Genomic DNA, 18,797 nt, shown 5'->3' with positions numbered 1-18,797 from the left:
TCTCCACCCATTTGGGTGGATCTTGATAAATTTCTGGAGTCCTATAAAAGAGGAAACATTTTGGAGAATAAAAGAGATTCAGAGAGAGCAAAGCAGAACGACATGGCCACGAGAAGCAGAGTCCACCAGCTAGCAACTTTTGGAGATGACGAAGGAAAATGCCTCCTGGGAAGCTTCGTGAAACTGGAAGCCAGGAGAAGCTAGCAAAGGACACTGTGTTTGCCATGTGCCCTTCCAGATGAGAGAGGAACCCTGGCCGTGTTCACCATGTGCCTTTCCAAATGAGAGAGAAAGTCTGACTGTGTTCACCATGTGCTCTTTCACTTGAGAGAGAAACCCTGAACTTCATTGGCCTTCCTGAGTCAGGTATCTTTCCCCGGATGGCTTAGATTGGACATTTCTATAGACTTGTTTTAATTGGGACATCTTCTCAGCCTTAGAACTGTAAACTCGCAACTTATTAAATTCCCCTTTTTAAAAGCCATTCCATTTCTGGTATATTGCATTCCGGCAGCTAGCAAACTAGAACACCTACTATAAGGGCTACTATTAAAAAACAAAAAACTACAACTATTGCAGAGGATGTAGAAAAACAGAAACACTTATTCACTTCTGTAAAATGGTAAAGCCATTTCCAAAGTGGAAGACAGTTTGGCAGTTCCTCAGGAAGCCAAGGATAGAACCTGCCATATGAACTGGCAATCCTTTTACTAGGTATGTACCCCAAGGAACAGAAAACAGGGACTCGAACAGATAGTTGCACGCCAATGTTCATAGTGGCATTATTTATAATTGCCAAAAGATGGAGGCAATTCAGTGAATGGATAAATAATATATTGTACATACACACAATGGAATATTATTCAGCCATAAAAAGGAATCAAGTCCTGATTCATGCAACAAGGTGGATGAACCTTGAAGACATCATTCTGAGTGAAATAAGACAGGCACAAAAGAACAAATAAAATAAGACACAAAAGAACAAATAAGACAGACACAAAAGAACAAATATTGTATGATCTCACTGATATGAAATAATTAGAATAAACAAACTCAAAATCAGAATCTAGAATACAGATCACCCACCGACAGTGGGAGGACAGGGAATGGGAAGTTAAGGCTTAAAATGTTCCTATTTAGAATGACGGAAATGTTTTGGTTGTAGATGATGGTGATGGTAGCACAACACTGTGAATGCAATTAACAGGACTGAAATATATATCTAAATATAATTAAAAGGGGAAAAATTACATTGAATATATAGTAACAGAATAAAACATTTTAAAAAACCTATGGAAATAAGGATGCACGAGTAGTTCAGTGGTAGAATGCTCACCTTTCCTGCAGGAGACTGGGGTTCAATTCATGGACCATGCACCCCCCCTCCAAAAAAAAAACCCTATGGAAATACACTACACATACAGTGAACCGTAAGTTAAATCAAGGACTTAATACACAATGATGAAAATTTATTATCATCAACTGTTAACAAATGCTCCTCACCAACATAATGTGTTGGCAGTGGGTATTGTATAGGAATCCTGTATTTTATGCATGATTGTTCTGTAAACCCACAACTTCTCCAGTAAAGGAGAAAAAAAGAAAGAAGTAAACAAGCTGCAAAAACAACAAACAGCTCATACACGCAAACATGAATGATTCTAGAAATGTGCTACTTGGGGAAAGACACTAGACACAAAAGAGCACAACATACACACTTCCATCCATCGGAGGTTCTAGAATAGTCAAAACCAGACCAGCAGACATGGCGAGGGACGTGGGGAGGTGCAGGGGGCACGCAGGTTTATATCAATCCCCACATCTGTCAGAACACACGGAGCTGCATGCTTTAGACAGGTGCACTTACTCCTCTGTAAGTTACTGATGTCTTGGTAAAATACTTTTACCATTTAAAATACTAAATCTGGAGCGAACCTGTGGCAATGGAGATCAGAAAGGGGACTCCTTTGGGGCAAGGCGCTGGCTCTCTGGTGTGGGTTTCTTGGCAAGGCCGGTGGTTACGTGGGCACATGGCCACACAGTTCACCAGGGTGCCATGGACTGCACATCACACTTCAATAAAATGTTGCTGAAACAGTAAATTTTAAGAATTGATACTAGGTGATTTAAACTAACTTCAAGCAATCACAAAAAGCTGTTACGCCAGTTTGAAAATATCATGTACCCCAGAAAAGCCATGTTTTAATCCTGATTCTATTGTGTGAGGGCAGCCATTTCTTTTCATCTTGATTCAATCCTGTGGATTGGAATCTTTTGATTAGATAATCTCCATGGAGATGTGGCGTGCTCAATTACGGGTGTGACATTTGATTACATGGAGATGTGACCCACACATTTCAGGTGGGTCTTGATTAGTTTACTGGAATCCTTTAAAAAGAGGAAATATTTTGGAGAGAGCAGAGCTGACAGAAACGATAGAAGCTTCAGACCCAACAGAGAGAGCAGATGTAGATGATTGGAGAACAGGAATTTCAGAGAACAGAGACACACATGTCTGGAGATGCACAGAGCTCAGCAGATGATGCCATGAGATGTTAAGGAAGACAGAACCTGGAGAGAACCAAGGGAAGCCAAGAGATGAAAGCCAGCCCTGGAGAAGCAAAGTGAGGAATCCCCACAGGAACAGAGGATGAAAGCAACAGAGCCCAGGAGCAAGGGACCAGCAGATGCCAGCCACATCGAGACTACCCAGCTGACATAGGTGTTCCTGACACATTTGCCTTCCTTGAATTAAGGTATCTTTCCTTGGATGCCTTAGTTTGGACAATTTTATAGACTTAGAACTGTAAACCTGTAACTTACTAAATTTCCCTTTTTAAAAGCCATTCCAGTTCTGATATATTGCATTCCAGAAGCTTGCAAACTAACACAGCTGGTATCAGAACTATACAGAAATTGTAAATGATGGAAATGTACAGTTTTAAAACAAAAGCTAAGAGGAGTGCAATAGAGGGAAAGAGGCCCCATTTTGGCCCTGGCACACAAATAACCCTGAAAGAACAGGTGTGTGGGGTATCGTGCTGGGAGAGCTCACCCTGCCATGAGTGCTTCTCCAAGGAAACCTGGGTCACAGGGCTTCCAGTAAGAAGCTCATCTGAGAACTGTCACTCATGGAAGGGGTCCAACATTAAAAAGAAAAGGTGAATACTGAAACCATTCATGAAACTTATATTCTCCTTGTAACTCACACTTTCTGAGAGAAAAGCCCTGGGGCAAGGGGGAAGTGCCTTGGAAAATCCCTGTGGTTGCCCAGTGATATTATTTAAGCATTACTATGTCTTAACACAATCCTCCAAATGGCAAAATAATATCATTTATACTCATATATATAAAAGTGGAACTTATCACCAGGAGATATAAAGACTGATGATGGCTGACTGTTAATTTTTTAAAGGTTACGATGTACAGGAAAATACTTAAACGTATGCAGTTATTTTGTTATCATATTGATAAGATTATGAAATATTAAGAATAGCACAGCAGTTAATCAATAATAAATATATTTGTCCCTACTGAGGCACTATGTATTCAAAATGTCTTAATTATCAGTAAACCAAGGTATTATGATACCAATATCAATTTAAAGAACAAAATCTAACCATACTCCCAGAGATAAAATACATGTATAAATAAAAAATTTTACATTTCTAACGAATGCTGCTGTTATCATTTATTTCATACAATTTGTAAAACTTTACATGTTTCGTATCTCTGACTTTTGCGAGAAACAACATTCTTATAAGAGTGCGGTAACTACATGGACAAGACTGCAGTGAATATGTGCTTGTATGAACACTAATTTGATAGATCAATGGAATTAGATTATGAATATTCAAATTTTTATTACATGTGGATTGCTAATGTTTTCAGTTACATATCATCTTAGCTCTTTTACTTGAGAAAATTCACTAAATATAGATATTTTAAAATATGGCAGGTCAACTGGTTGATCTTATGGGAAAAAATGCAGCTTGACACCTACCTCACCTCAATCCCATGTGGTTATACAGGAAAGATAAGATGTTAAGTCTTACAGGCAGATTTCTTCAATAGGACACAAAATGTATTAACCACAAAAGGAAAATGTTGATAAATTAGACTGCATTAAATTTTAAAACTCCTCTTCATTGAAGAGATAGCATTAAAAGAGTGAAAAGTGAGTAGAAAATATTTTAATACACACATTCAACAAAGGACTCAGAGAATATCTAAAGAACTCTTAGTTGACATGAGAATGAAAGATAACTCAAAAGAATAATGGACACAAGACTTAGTTCACAGAAAAGGGTTCCCACCTGGGAAGGAAGGTGCTCAGCCCCACTGGCAGTCACCATGGAAACGAAATCAAGAGGGGTGATGGGAATGTTCTGGAGTTAGATAATGGTGATCAATGCACAATTCATAAATACACCAAAACTCACTGAACTGTACACTTGAAATGGTGAACTTTATGGTGTGTGACTTATATTCCAAAAAGCTTTTATTAAAAAATAACAGGAAGAAAATTTATATTTTGACTAGTACATTTCCTAATATAACTTATGTGGACAGCTTAATTGAACATCATAAGTACATGGAACCTTGAGTAGGAACGAGATTTTGTAGATTTGGCCAGAATGATGCCTCGATAAATCCTAGAGTGATTTGAATAGTGAGTAAAAAAGTATTTGCAAAGCTCCCTTGGGGGAATGGCAAGAAAGGGGGACGATTCAACTTCCCCATGTGGAGAATTCTTGCTATTCTCACAAGCAGTGGAGACAACCAAAGCAACAGGCTGAGGCCCCGATCTTGGGGTTTGTTCATATGAAACTTAACCCCACAAAAGTTAGGCTAAGCCTACTTAAAATTAGGTTAAGAGTCACCCCCAAGAGAACCTCTTTTGTTGCTCAGATGTGGCCTCTCTCTCTCAGCCAACATGACAACCAAACTCACTGCCCTCCCCCTCTTGAAGTGGGACATGACTCCCAGGGGTATGGACCTTTCTGGCAACATGGTACAGAAATTCTAGAATGAGCTGGGACTCAGCACCAAGGGATTGAGAAAACCTTCTTGACCAAAAGGGGGAAGAGAGAAATGAGACAAAATAAAGTGTCAATGGCTGAGAAATTTCAAACAAAGTTATCCTGGAGGCTATTCTTACGCATTAAATAGATATAACCTTTTTAGTAAAGGTGTAATGGAGGGGCTGAGGGAACTGCCTGAAAATGTAGAACTGTGTTCCAGTAGCCATGTTTCTTGAAGATGATTGTATAATGATACAGTTTTCACAATGTAACTGTGTGATTGTGAAAACCTTGTGTCTGATGCTTCTTTTATCTACCTTATGGACAGATTAGTAAAACATAGGGATTAAAAATAAATAAATAATAGGGGAACAAATGTTAAAATAAATTTAGTAGATTGAAAATAATAATAATAAATAATAAGGGGAACAATTGTTAAAATAAATTTAGTAGATTGAAATGCTAGTGATCAATGAAAGGGAGGGGTAAGGGGTATGGTATGTATGAATCTTTTTCTGTTTTCTTTTTCTGAATTGATGCAAACGTTCAAAGAAATGACCATGATGATAAATATAAAACTATGTGAGATACTGAGTTACTAATTATATAACAAGAATGGAATGATTATCGTAAAAATGTTTGTGTTTGTATGTTGTTAGGTTGAATAAGAAAAAACAAGACAGGAAAAAATTAAGACGATGATATTTTAACCCATGACAAACAGGGATCTGTCCTGTAACTACTTGTTGAAGAGTGCTTTGAAAACTACTGCTTTTTTCTTTCTTTGCCTTGTATACATGTTATACTATACAAAAGTTTAAAAATAAATAAATAACAGGTCCATGTTGATTCAGAAACCTGATAACAATGGATGGCAACAAAAAAATCAACAGGGAAATTTAGGAAAATTATTTGCTACATAAGATTTTAAAAAGCTGAATTCCTTGACTCATGCCACATGCAAAAATGAACTACAGGTGACTTAAAGGTCTCAGTGTGAAAGGTAAAACTGAAGAGCAAGTAGAAAATCTAGAAGAGCAGATTAATGACCTGACAAAAAGAAAAGAAAAAAAGAAGACTCCAAAACAGACGTCATAAGGTGACTGGTTTTCGACAAATCACTTTCAAGGATTTCTGTTCAATGAAGTCCCCACAGACCACGTTCTCAGACAGATGGCAGACTGAAAAAAGATATCTGCAACAATGAAAGCTGACAAGGGATCTCTATTTAGAAAACATAAAGAATTAACACAAATCAACAACACAAATTCAGGAAACTCAGCAGAAAACGGGCAAAGGGTGTAACCAGACAATTCATGAAGGGGGATCCCAAATGTCTGTCACACATGTTAGGAGGTGATTCAATCTGCCCATAAATCCAAGGAACTGAGGCCAAAGTGCCTAGCAGGAAGCCACTGAGACCCAACAAAGCAAAACAAAGAGGGCTGGGCGAGGGAGGGCAGGGAGGGCATAGAGGGAGCAGGGTCAGCACACGGTGGGGGTGACCCAGGGCAGAGGCTAACCACGGGGGCCACCCTGGAGGTGGCAGGATGGGCCTGGGCCTCAGCCTGGCAAAATGAGGCGGACGCTGTCACAGGCAGGTCGGCTCCTCCAAGGTGGTGTAAAATGGGGGTAGGATGGGGTGAGGGGTGGTGAGGAGCCTCAAATCTGGAGCAAGAGGGTAGCCACCAGTCTTCTGAGCAGCGAGCGAGGGGCCCCTGATCTGGATGGGAGGATGGCCAGGAGACGCACCCGGTGAGCACTAGTGGGGCCTTTACCTTGGGGGTCTGAAGCACCAGGGCTAACTGCCTGGGATGTCCCGAGCTCACTTGAGATCTCTTTGTGCACAGAGGGCAGTGGGAAGGAGAGGCTCCTCTTCAACAGGTGCCCAGCAGCTGTCGAGGGGGGCCCCCCACAATCTGCTTCTGCTAGGAGGAGAAGCGCATCAGTACGGCCTCTGCCGGCACAGTTCCCTGAAGACCGGATGTAGGCGCCACCAGAGCTCAGAGAGCAGGGTCCCCCCACCCACACCGTGCCACACAAACCCCTCTCTGTGGTGCCCTGTGCACAGAGCACCTGCCAGACACAGTCCCCCGGCAGGCCCCATAGGGCCCTGACCCCTCAGGTGTGCTTCCTGGCCCACCACGCTCCCACGGCACCCCAGTGTTGAGGCGGGCAGTGCACAGCTGCACCAAGGCCTTCCTCAACTACCTCGTGCTTGTCCTCAGCCTGAGCATCCTGCTGCGTGCGGGGGCAGTCCAACCTCCCTCTCTCAGCAGCACCTGATGCTGAGGTGCAATCTGCCTGTGCCTGGACAGACCCACCCATCTTGCCTTCTCCACAGCACAGAGACGGAAGAGGGTGGGGGGCGAGGTGGGGAGGAGGGGTGGGGGGATGGGGGTGGGTAGGGGGTGGACAGCCTTCCTGCAGACACACTCCTCGCCAGCCTCTTCCACTTGTGCTGGGCACATTAACTCTTCCCCAGTCCTGTTCCCTGCCAGACCCCAGAAATGGACTGCACCCACAAAAGCCACCTGCCCCAAGCCTCTGCCCAGAGCACATCTCCAGAAGTGCATCACCAAGTAAGGGTTAGGTGAGAAAAGTAATAGCCAAGGAGAAATGCTTGAATGATAGGTATTCTAGGAGGGCTTTGTGGAAGAAGCCATATCAGTGCAGGCAGGTCTTGCCCCTCAGTGGCCCCTTTCGTCCAGCACACACAAGGGCAGCCTGGACACCTATAGCCCACATGCAAGGTGATACCAGGGAGGCAGCTTGGTTCTTCATTCTACTTCCACCCCACCAGCAAGACTACTTGATCCAATTCAACATACTTCTGCTGGGCATTAAAAATCCTTGTGGGAACAAGAGAGGCTCCAAGTAAAGAAACGCACTGTCAGCTTGATGCATAGGGCATCCTGGCCCTGGCCCTCACACTTAAGCCTCCATGGACAACTCCCTCCCAGACCTAGGTCCTTCCTATGCACTGAGCTCTGAGTACATGGCTGGAAATGTGCCGTGCAGACACGGCATCTTCCCTAAGTCCCGTCCCCCCAGGGAAGAATGGGGAGAGCAGCCAGGGAAGGACAGCTGAGTGACCATGTGGCAGCAGAGGCAGATGACCCTCTGGACACAGAGGCTTGCAGTCACCAGCCTTAGGGAAGGCAGTACCTGGATCAGAGGAGGGCTGTGGCCTCACAGGCTTCTCAAGCCGCTCATCGGGGCTGCAGGACGTCAGTCTCTTGGCCTTGCCGGGGGCCACGCTAGCTACTGACACCAGAGGGATGGCTTGGCTCTCCTGGGGCGGGAGGAGGAACACAAGCCCTGTTCCAGGAAGCTGCCTGGGTTCCTTGATGACAAGGGCTCAAAGGCAAGAGCAGGAGACCTCGGTGAAAACTTCAAGCTACATTTCTGATAGGAAGAGACCAAGCTGGGAACAGGCCAGCAACCCACTAGGAAATCCAGGTATGTAAAAAAAAAGGACTGATTTGTTTAAAGTAATAAAGGCTCAATCTACTTTTATCTTGGCTGTCTGAGACACTTTACTGAGTTAAAATATTGGCCAACAATCATCATAAACCTTAATATTCTCCATTAAGTTGAAAAAATAACTTACAAAACAGTATTCCTTAAATATCGGCAAGGAAAGATCACAAATTCGAAAACATCATCAACACTAAGGACGATGTCCAAGGGAAAGAACGGCAACAGCTAGCATTTACTTAGCATTCACTAACCACAGTGAGTGTTCCTGGGGGCTTCGCTTATTAAATACTTACCATCTACCATGCAGCAGAACTGTTTCTGACTGTGGGGACAGAGCAGTAAATGAAACGATGATCTCACTGAGTCCTCAAAGGAACCACAACTATCCTTCTCACAGGCCACTGGCTGCTCAGCAGCCAAACTGTGGGGAGGCTGAGCCAGGATTTGATTCGGGCTTACGCTGTATGACACTGCACTCCTCCATAACGAAGCAAGTGACCCCTGGGTATTATTTCAGGCCCCTCCAGCAGTGAAAGGAAGGCAGAGCCAAGGAAAGTGCTCAGAGCACCGAATGGCTGGACAGGGGAACCCCAAGGGAGGGCCGGGGGACTGAGGAGTGACATGAGCAAGGCGTAGAAGGTATTGTCCTCACAGGGCACAGCAAGGAGCCTGTGTGCAGCCTGGCGGGGAGCTGGGAAGGGACTGTGCCCTGTTTGGACGGTCAGGGCCTTGTAGAAAGGAGCTGGACTAAAGGGGGCCTCATTAGAGCTTAGATTCCTGGACTGGAAAACTGCAAGGGGCACACAGCAAGCCACTTCCAAACAACACAGGTAAATCTCCAGAAGAGAGGAATTTTAGTATCTGAGAATAAATCCCAACTTCCCAAAAACTCGGCTAATTGGAGAAATATTTAACACAAAGGCCCGGGAGAATTAAGCACCCCAATTCATCAGAGGCCTCTGCTCTCAGGTGTAACGTAAGCCCACTGCATCGTCTCCAAATCCACAAGTCCCAGGGCCTGGGATAGGGCCTGCTGCAGCTAGGAACTGCACACTGTCACCCGCTGGGTGCTGGGTGCATGCATGCCACATGCAGATGCCACAGAGGACAGACACGAACGGCTTTGCGAGTGCAAAGTGTCCACTTACAGGGTTGAAGAGCTCTGTGGTCAGGCCCAGGTAGTTGTGCAGAGCCAGGAAGGTCACTCTCTGCAGCCTCACCATGATGATCTGCAAGGGAAGCCATAAGTATGACAGCCTGCAGCCATAGGCAGGCAGTGCCAAGGCCTGGGGCAGGCGACCAACACAGCACAGACAGCAACGGTGGCCTCACCCTCCACAACTCCACACCTCCACATACAGGGCCACCTCCACCATTGCAACAAATTTACTATGCGAATGTAAGGGGTTAACACTGGGGGGAACTGCTTAAGGGAATATGGAATTCTCTGGAATATTTTTTCAAGTTTTCTATAAATCTAAAATTATTCCAAAATAAAAAGTTCAATAAAAAAATACTCTTTTACGGGGAGTGGGGGATTTGAAGACCTCTCTGAGATTACGACTGTTTACTCTTATGGTAGAATGTACATAATGAGCTAACATAGCCTTAGTCTTCTGTGCCCACCCAGAGCCACACATGGCCGGAGGAAGTCCTGCCAATGAAGCTGATGCTAGTACATTTCTGGGTTAATTTCATGGCTAAACATCACAAAATTGAAAGAGTAAGCTGATAATTAAAAACTCCTCAATGAAAGGAGTAAAGCTAATCAAATCCCAAATCAGTTCCTAGGTCCCATCTCTAAAATGACCACTGGCAGGTAGAAAAAGTTGACTGGAAAAGCAACTCACCTGTACAACCCTCACAAGGGTTTCGGGATATTTCTCAAAAACACCCTGAAAAGCCAGAGCTGGAAGTCGGAGAATGGTGGACGGGACAGCTGCACGGGCGGAGACTGTTTTGTACGGTGCGGTGTGGCCCTGTAATAATACCTTCGTTAATCAAGAGAGTAGATCTGCGCTAGGTGAGCACTTGTGAACCAGCGAAATTCCAAGGGGAACAGCTAGGCTTCCTAGGAAGGGTGGGGCCATGGAAAGGGAGGGAAAGTGCCTAAAGAATTAGTCCTCCACTGAAGCAACCTAACCTCAAAAGATAAATAAAGTCAAGTCTGGGCGGGCCATGGTGGCTCAGCAGGCAAGGACGCTTGCCTGCCATGCCAGAGGACCCGGGTTTGATTCCCGGTGCCTGCCCATGTTAAAAAAACAAAGTCAAGTCTTTCTGGACCTCTAGAATCTAATCTGAAAATTACAGGAACCAGGGAACAGCATAATGAAGAAAACAGCAGTTGAATTTTGGTACTTAAGGAAATCTCTGTCAGGTCTCTAGTTGACCTCTAAAGATAACAGAATAAACACTTTAGCAACCACACACAACAAGGAATACAGTCTTTGCAAAAACAGTTTAGAAAGTTGCTAGACAATTGAATGACTGAAGCGATAAAAATCAACAAAAGTAGGCAGTGACATCATCAATGTGGCAAACTAAGACATTCACTCTCAGACCCTCCTAAAAATTCAGTGGAGAAAAGGAAAAAAGATGATGCAGGCAGATATGGTCCAGCCAAATGACCAAAGTAAACACTGGAGAAGACTCAGAATTTGGAACAACTAATCAAAGATGTCCATACAAATCTCCTAAATAAATTCAGTTGGTTGGCTAATGACATAAAGGATATCAGTAAGAAACTAGAAGAGCATAAACAAGAACTTGAAAGAATAAATTAAAAATTAGTGGCTCTCACAGAAACAAAAGATAATGTAGACAAAATTAAAAATATACTAGAGACACACAACAGCACATTTGAAGAGGCAGAGAAAGAATAAGCAAACTAGAGGACAGGACAACTGAATTAGAACATATAAAAGAACAAATGTCAAAAAGATGTAAAAATTGGGATTGGATCTGAGGGAAATGATGGACAAAATGAACCACACAAATATAAGAATCATCAGAGTCTCAGAATGGGAAGAGAGAAGAAAGGGCTTAGAAGATTAGTTGAGGAAATAAGGGAAAACTGTTTACCCTTTATAAAAGACATAAATATGCAAATCAAAGAAGCCCAACAAAACCAAAACAGAATACATACAAACAGGCCTACTCCAAGAGACACACTAATCAGTCTGCCAAATGCTGACGAGAAGCAGGAAGTCCTGAGAGCAGCGGGAGAAAAGCAATCCACTACACACAAGGGAAAACACACAGGACTGAGTTCAGACTGTTCAGCAGGCACCACGGAGGCGAGAAGGCAGTGGTGTAGCATATCTAATATTCCGAATGAGAAAGTGTTCCAGCCAAGAATTCCTTATCCTGTCAACCTGATCTTCAAAAGTGAAGGAGAGATTAAAATTTTCATAGTCAAATAAAAGCTGAGAGAACTTCTCAAAAAGAGACCAGCCCTACAAAAAATACTAAAGAGAGTTCTGTTAGCTGAAAAAAAAAGGCAGGAGAGGGAGATCTGGAGGAGGGCACAGAATCGAAGAGAATCAGTAAAGGCAACTTAAATGATAAAAAGAGAAAGAGGGAAAAGAATATACAGATCTGACAAACAAAATCCAAAGGATAAGATGGTAGATTCAAGAACTGCCTTTACAGTTCTAACTTCGAATGTTAACAGACTAGACTTACCAATTAAAAATACAGATTGGGCTTCTTCCAGGCCAAGATGGCGGCTTAACAATGTATACATTTTAGTTTATCCTCCAGAACAACTACTAAATAAACACAAGCAGTACAGAACAGCTCCTGGGGCCACATCAGTGACCGGACACACAGCGTACCCCAGTCTGGACCAGCTGGACCGGCTGCGAGCCTCCCCAGAACCGTGAGTTCCCCAAGCCACGGCAGCCGGCACCCCTCCCCACAGGCTGCTTCCCAGAGGGGAAAGGAAAGAGACTTTACAGGCAGCAGGGGCTGAGCACAATCAAACACCAATTGTGGAATTAATTAACAAGTCCTGACCACTAAAAATAGGCCCCCAGCTCAGGTGAACCTGTCAAAACAGAGGTCGCTCATTTTTGCCCCAGTGCCAAGGGGGCAGGGCTGATAGAAAAAGAAGGGGAAAAAAAAAAGAAGGAAACAAAGGTTTTTGTGGCTGTGTATCTACAAAGGCTTAACTGCCTTTGGATACAGTGGCAGGGCTTCTCAGGCTGCAGTTGCCCCAGGCATAGGCAGAAACAAGCTCGTTTGAGGGCTTGTCTGGACCCTGTACCTTCCCCAGGGGAGGGGAGAAGCCCAACTCAGGTGGATTCAGACACCAGGGCTTTGTAATTTGAAGCCATTAAAACAGGCTACAACCTCTCCTCTGTCTCCACCATGCCCCCAGCAGGGAGAGTCTGCCAAAGTTAAAGGTACCACATCATCTTACGCTGCTGGGACCTGCAGGCAGACAAGCGCCATATACTGGGCAGGATAAGAAAAACAGAGTCCAGAGACTTCACAGGAAAGTCTTCCAACCTGCTGGGTCTCACCCTCAGGGAAAACCAACATAGGTGACTCTTTCCTCCTGATAGGAAGTCAGTTTGGTATAGAAAAATCTGGCTGGGGTCTATAATACCTAAGTAGACCCTCCTAAGGGTGGGGGAAAAAAGGTATCATACAAGCAGGGCAAGAAACAAGAAAACAAGAACTGAAAAATTGTGTTCTGTTAAACAAAACCTAAGATAGAGGTCCAGATAAAGCTGAATTGAATGTCAAAGAACAGACAGACAACAAATTCATCCAGCAAGAAAACCCTAGGTAAAAGAAATGCAAGCAATCTCCAGAATAAACTAATTAAGGTAATCAAATGCTTAGACACCAGCAAAAAATAACAAATCACACTAGGAAAATTGAAGATATGGCCCAGACAAAGGAACAAACCAACAATTCAAATGACATACAGGAGCTGAAACAATTAATTCAGAATATACGAACAGATATGGAAAACCGCATTAAAAATCAAATCGATGAACTGAGGGAGGATATAAAGAAGGCAAGGAATGAACAAAAAGAAGAAACCGAAAGTGTGAAAAAACAAATAACAGAACTTATGGGAATGAAAGGCACAGTAGAAGAAATGAAAAAAACAATGGAAACCTACAATGGTAGATTTTGAGAGACAGAACATAGGATTAGTGAACTGGAGGGCGGAACATCTGAAATCCGGCAAGGAAAAGAAAATATAGGGAAAAAAATGGAAAAATGTGAGCAGGGACTCAGGGAATTGAAAGACAATATGAAGCACACGAATATACGTGTTGTGGGTGTCCCAGAAGGAGAAGAGAAGGGAAAAGGAGGAGAAAAACTAATGGAGGAAATTATCACTGAAAATTTCCCAACTCTTATCAAAGACTTAAAATTACAGATCCAGTAAAAAAAAAAAAAAAATTACAGATCCAAGAAGTGCAGCGTACCCCAAAGAGAATAGATTCAAACAGATGTACTCCAAGACATTTACTAATCAGAATGTCACAGGTCAAAGAGAAAGAGAGAATCTTGACAGCAGCAAGAGAAAAGCAATCCATCACGTACAAGGGAAGCCCAATAAGATGATGCATAGATCTCTCAGCAGAAACCATGGAGATGAGAAGGCAGTGGAATGATATATTTAAATTACTAAAAGAAAAAAACTGCCAACCAACAATTCTATATCCAGGAAAATTGTCCTTCAAAAATGAGGGAGAAATTAAAACATTTTCAGACAAAAAATCACTGAGAGAATTTGTGACCAAGAGACCGGCTCTGCAAGAAATACTAAAAGGATACTAGAGACAGATACAAAAAGTCAGAAGAAAGAGGTACGGAGAAGAGTGTAGAAAGGAAGACTATGAGTAAGGTAAAAAGAAGGAAAATTAGATATGACATATAAAATCCAGAAGGCAAAATAGCAGAAGAAAGTACTACGCATGCAGTAATAACACTAAATGTTAATGGATTAAATCCCCCAATCAAAAGACATAGACTGGCAGAATGGATTAAGAAACAGGACCCATCTATATGCTGTCTCTACTCAAAGGACATGATGGCAACGACACAAATGGAGATTTGCACACCAATGTTTGTAGCAGCATTATAAGAGATGGAAAAAGTCAAAATGTCTATCAACAGATGGGTGACTAAACAAACTGTGGCATATACATATGATGGAATATTATGCAGTTCTGAGACATAATAAAGCCATGAAGTATGTAACAGCATGGATGGACCTTAAGGACATTATGCTGAGTGAAATTAGACAAAAACAAAAGGACAAATATTGTATGGTCTCACTGATATGAACTGACATTAGTGAATAAACTTGGAATATTTTGTTGGCAACAGAGACCATCAGGAGATAGAAATAGGGTAAGATATTGGGTAATTGGAGCTGAAGGGATACAGATTGTGTAACAGGACTGAATATAAAGACTCAGAAATGGACAGCACAATACTATCTAACTGTAATACAATTATGTTAAAACACTGAACGAAGCTGAATGTGAGAATAATAGAGTGAGGAGGGCTGGAGGCATAAATGAAATCACAAAGAAAGATAGATGGTATAATCTAGGAATGCCTAGAGTGTATAATAATAGTGACTAAATGTACAAATTTTAAAAATGCTTTTGCATAAGGAAGAACAAAGGAATGTCATTACTGCAGGGTGCTGAAAATAGATGGTAATTAACATTTTAAAATTTCAACTTATGTGTGAGACTAAAGCAAAAAATGTTTATTTGGTACAAAATTTATATTTTGACTAGTGTATGTCCTAATATAACTTATGTCGATTGTTGATTGAACAACATAAGTACATGGAACCTTGGGTAGAACATGAGATTTTCTTGGTTTGTCCAGGTGATGCCCCGATGAATCCCAGAGTGATCTGATCAGTGAGTGGAAAAGTATTTGCAAAGTCCCCTTCGGGGAATGGTGAGAACGGGGGAAAATTCAACCTCCCCAAGTTGAATTCTTGATATTCTCACAAGCAGTGTGGACAACTAAAGCTATAGGCTGAGCCCTCAGTCTTGGGGTTTGTTCACATGAGACTTAACCCCACAAAGGATAGGTCAAGCCTACTTAAGGTTGGGCCTAAGAGTCACCCCAAAGAGACCCTCTTTTGTTGCTCAGATGTAGTCTCTCTCTCCAGCCAACACAACAAGCAAACTCATCACCCTACCTCTGTCTATGCGGGACATGACTCCTGGGGGTGTGGACCTTCCTGGCAACGTGGGACAAAAATCCCAGAATGAGCTGAGATTCAGCATCAAGGGATTGAGAAAACCTTCCCGACCAAAATGGAGAAGAGTGAAATGAGACAAAGTGTCCATGGCTCAGAGATTCCAAACAGTTGAGAGGTTATCCTGAAGTTTATTCTTACGCATTAAGTAGATATCACCTTGTTATCCAAGATGTAGTGGAGAGGATGCTGGAACTGTCTGAAAATGTAGAACTGTGTTCCAGTAGCCATGTTTCTTGATGATGATTGTATAATGTTATAGCTTTCACAATGTGACTGGGTGATTGTGAAATCCCTGTGTCTGATGCTCCTTTTATCTACCTTGACAACAGACGAGTAGAACATATAGAATAAAAATAAACAATAGGGGGAACAAATGTTAAATAAATTTAGTTTGAAATGCTAGTGATCAATGAAAGGGAGGGGTTAAGGGGTATGGTACGTAAAATTTTTTTTTCCTGTTTTCGTTTTATTTTTCTGTTGTCTTTTTCTTTTTTCTGAATCGTTGCAAATGTTCTAAGAAATGATCATGATGATGAATATGCAACTATGTGATGATATTGTGAATTGCTGATTATATATGTAGGACAGAATGAGTATATATTAAGAATGTTTCTTTCTTGTAATTTTTTTTAAATTAATAAAAAATTTAAAAAAGATATAGATTGGCAGAATAGGTTTTAAAAAATATGATCTATCTAGGTGCTGTTTACAAGAGACTCATCTTAGACCCAAGATACAAATAGATTGAAGGTAAAAGGATTAAAAATAACGTTCCCCATTGTATAACTACTTGTTAAAATGTACTTGGAAAATGTATTGCTTTTTTGTACATATGTTGTGTTTCACAATAAAAAAAGTTAAAAAAAAATAGATTTTCCATGCAAGCTATAACTGAAACAAAGTAGGAATAACCATACATCAGAAAAAGTAAGCTTTAAATGTAAAGATGTCATAACAGAGAAGAAAGGATACTACATATTAATAAAAGGGACAATTCAAGAAGAACTAGCAATCATAACTATTAGGCTCCTAATCAAGGAACTCCAAAGCATCTCAGGCAAACTAGGAAAACTGAAGGGAGCAATAGATGTTTAAAAATAACAGTTGGAGAGAAGATAGGATTTACTCTATGAGTTTGACTCCTGAATCATTATATTGATATTTCTGTTGGTCTCCAGTGTCTTGGAGTAGCTAGAAGAAAAACTGAAAAATTGTGGAACTGTAACCCATACCAAACTTTAAAATCTGTTCTATAACTACTTGTTAAAATGTACTTGGAAATTTACGGCTTTTTTGTATATTAAATTTCACAATTAAAAAAAAACACTAAAAAAAAAAAATAGTTGAAGACTTCAATACACCACACTCCACTATAGATAGAACAAGCAGACAGAGGATCAATAAGAAAATAAAGAACATAAACAATACGAGAAATGAACTAGACCTAACAGACACATATACGTCGTTACACCAGGATATACATCCTTCTGTAGTGCTCATGGAATGTTCTCCAGGATAGACTATATGCTGGGGCACAATTTTAACAAATTTTAAAAGGTTGAAATTATTCACAGCCCTTTCTCTGACCATAACAGAATGAGACTAGAAATCAATAACTACCAAAGAATCAGAGCTTTGACGTAAGTACACCCTCCTAAGGGTAGGGAGAAAAAGCGATCATACAGGCAGGGCAAGAAACAGGAAAACAAGAACTGAAAATTTCTGCTCTGTTAAACAAAACCTAAGCTAGTGGTCCAGAATAACCTGAACTGGATGTCAAAGAACAGACAGACAACAAAGTCATACAGAAAGAAAATCCTAGGTAAAAGTAGTGAAAACGATCTCCAGAATAAACTAAGGCAATTCAATGCCTAGATGCCAGCAAGAAATAACGAATCACACTAGGAAAACTGAAGATATGGCTCAGTCAAAGGAACAAACCAACAATTCAAATGAGATATAGGAGATGAAACAATTCAGAATGTTCAAACAGACTTGTAAAACCTCATCAAAAATCAAATCAATGAATTGAGAGAGGATATAAAAAAGGCAAAAAATAAACAAAAAGAAAAAATCAAGACTCTGAAAAAACAAATCACAGAACTTATGGATCCCAAAAACATATGCAGGTATGCAAGATGGTTCAACATAAGAAAATCGATTAATGTAATCACCATATCGACAAATGAAAGCAGAAAAAAACCATATGATCATCTTGATTGATGCAGATAATGCATTTGACAAAATTCAACATCCTTTCCTGTTGAAAACACTTCAAAGGATAGGAATTGAAGGGAACTTCCTCCACATGAGAAAGGGAATATATGAAAAACCCACAGCTAACATCATCCTCAATGGGGAAAAACTGAAAACTTTCCCCCTAAGATCAGGAACAAGACAAGGATGTGCACTATCGCATTGTTATTCAACATTGTGGTGGAAGTTCTAGCCAGAGTAATTAGACAAGAAAAAGAAATACAAGGCATCAAAATTGGAAAGGAAGAAGTAAAACTCTCACTGTTTGCAGATATTATACTATATGTCAAAAATCCTACAAAATCCACAGCAAAACTACTAGAGCTAAGAAATGAGTACAGCAAAGTGGCAGGTTACAAGATCAAAACTCAAAAATCTTTAGTGGTTCTATACACTAGTAATGAACAATCTGAGGGGGAAATCAAGAAAAAAATTCCATTTACAATTGCAACCAAAAGAATAAAATATTTAGGAATAAATTTAACTAAAGAGACAAAAGACCTATACAAAGAAAACTACAAGAAATTGTCAAAAGAAATCACAGAAGACCTAAATAAATGGAAGGGCATACCGTGTTCATGGATTGGAAGACTAATTATAGTTAAGATGTCAATTCTACCTAAATTAATTTGCAGATTCAATGCAATACCAATTAAAATCCCAAAAACTTACTTTTCAGAAATAGAAAAACCAATAACCAAATTTACCTGGAGGGGCAGGGTGCCCCGAATAGCTAAAAGTATCCTGAGAATAAAAAATGAAGTCGGAGGTCTCAC

General features: G+C 41.2%; 1 protein-coding gene across 9 annotated transcripts in view; it reads right to left on the bottom strand.

The window, feature by feature from the left end:
• PNPLA7 (patatin like domain 7, lysophospholipase) overlaps positions 1-18,797 on the bottom strand; it is a 143,602-nt gene that overhangs the window by 105,159 nt on the left and 19,646 nt on the right. For 8 of the 9 annotated variants that reach the window (XM_077148883.1, XM_077148886.1, XM_077148885.1 and 5 more), the window contains 4 exons: positions 10,358-10,486; positions 9,656-9,736; positions 8,193-8,319; positions 6,803-6,952 (listed from right to left, as the gene is read on the bottom strand). In XM_077148883.1, coding sequence (XP_077004998.1) covers positions 6,803-6,952; positions 8,193-8,319; positions 9,656-9,736; positions 10,358-10,486 — 487 coding nt within the window. The remainder of the gene's footprint in view (positions 1-6,802; positions 6,953-8,192; positions 8,320-9,655; positions 9,737-10,357; positions 10,487-18,797) is intronic. The other variant, XM_077148884.1, reaches the window with a different exon arrangement.

This window comes from Tamandua tetradactyla, chromosome 2 (genome assembly GCF_023851605.1).
Source record: "Tamandua tetradactyla isolate mTamTet1 chromosome 2, mTamTet1.pri, whole genome shotgun sequence".
Taxonomy (NCBI): domain Eukaryota; kingdom Metazoa; phylum Chordata; class Mammalia; order Pilosa; family Myrmecophagidae; genus Tamandua; species Tamandua tetradactyla.
The sequence above is the reverse complement of the archived record's forward strand: the minus strand, read 5'-3'. Positions and strand labels throughout refer to the sequence as shown.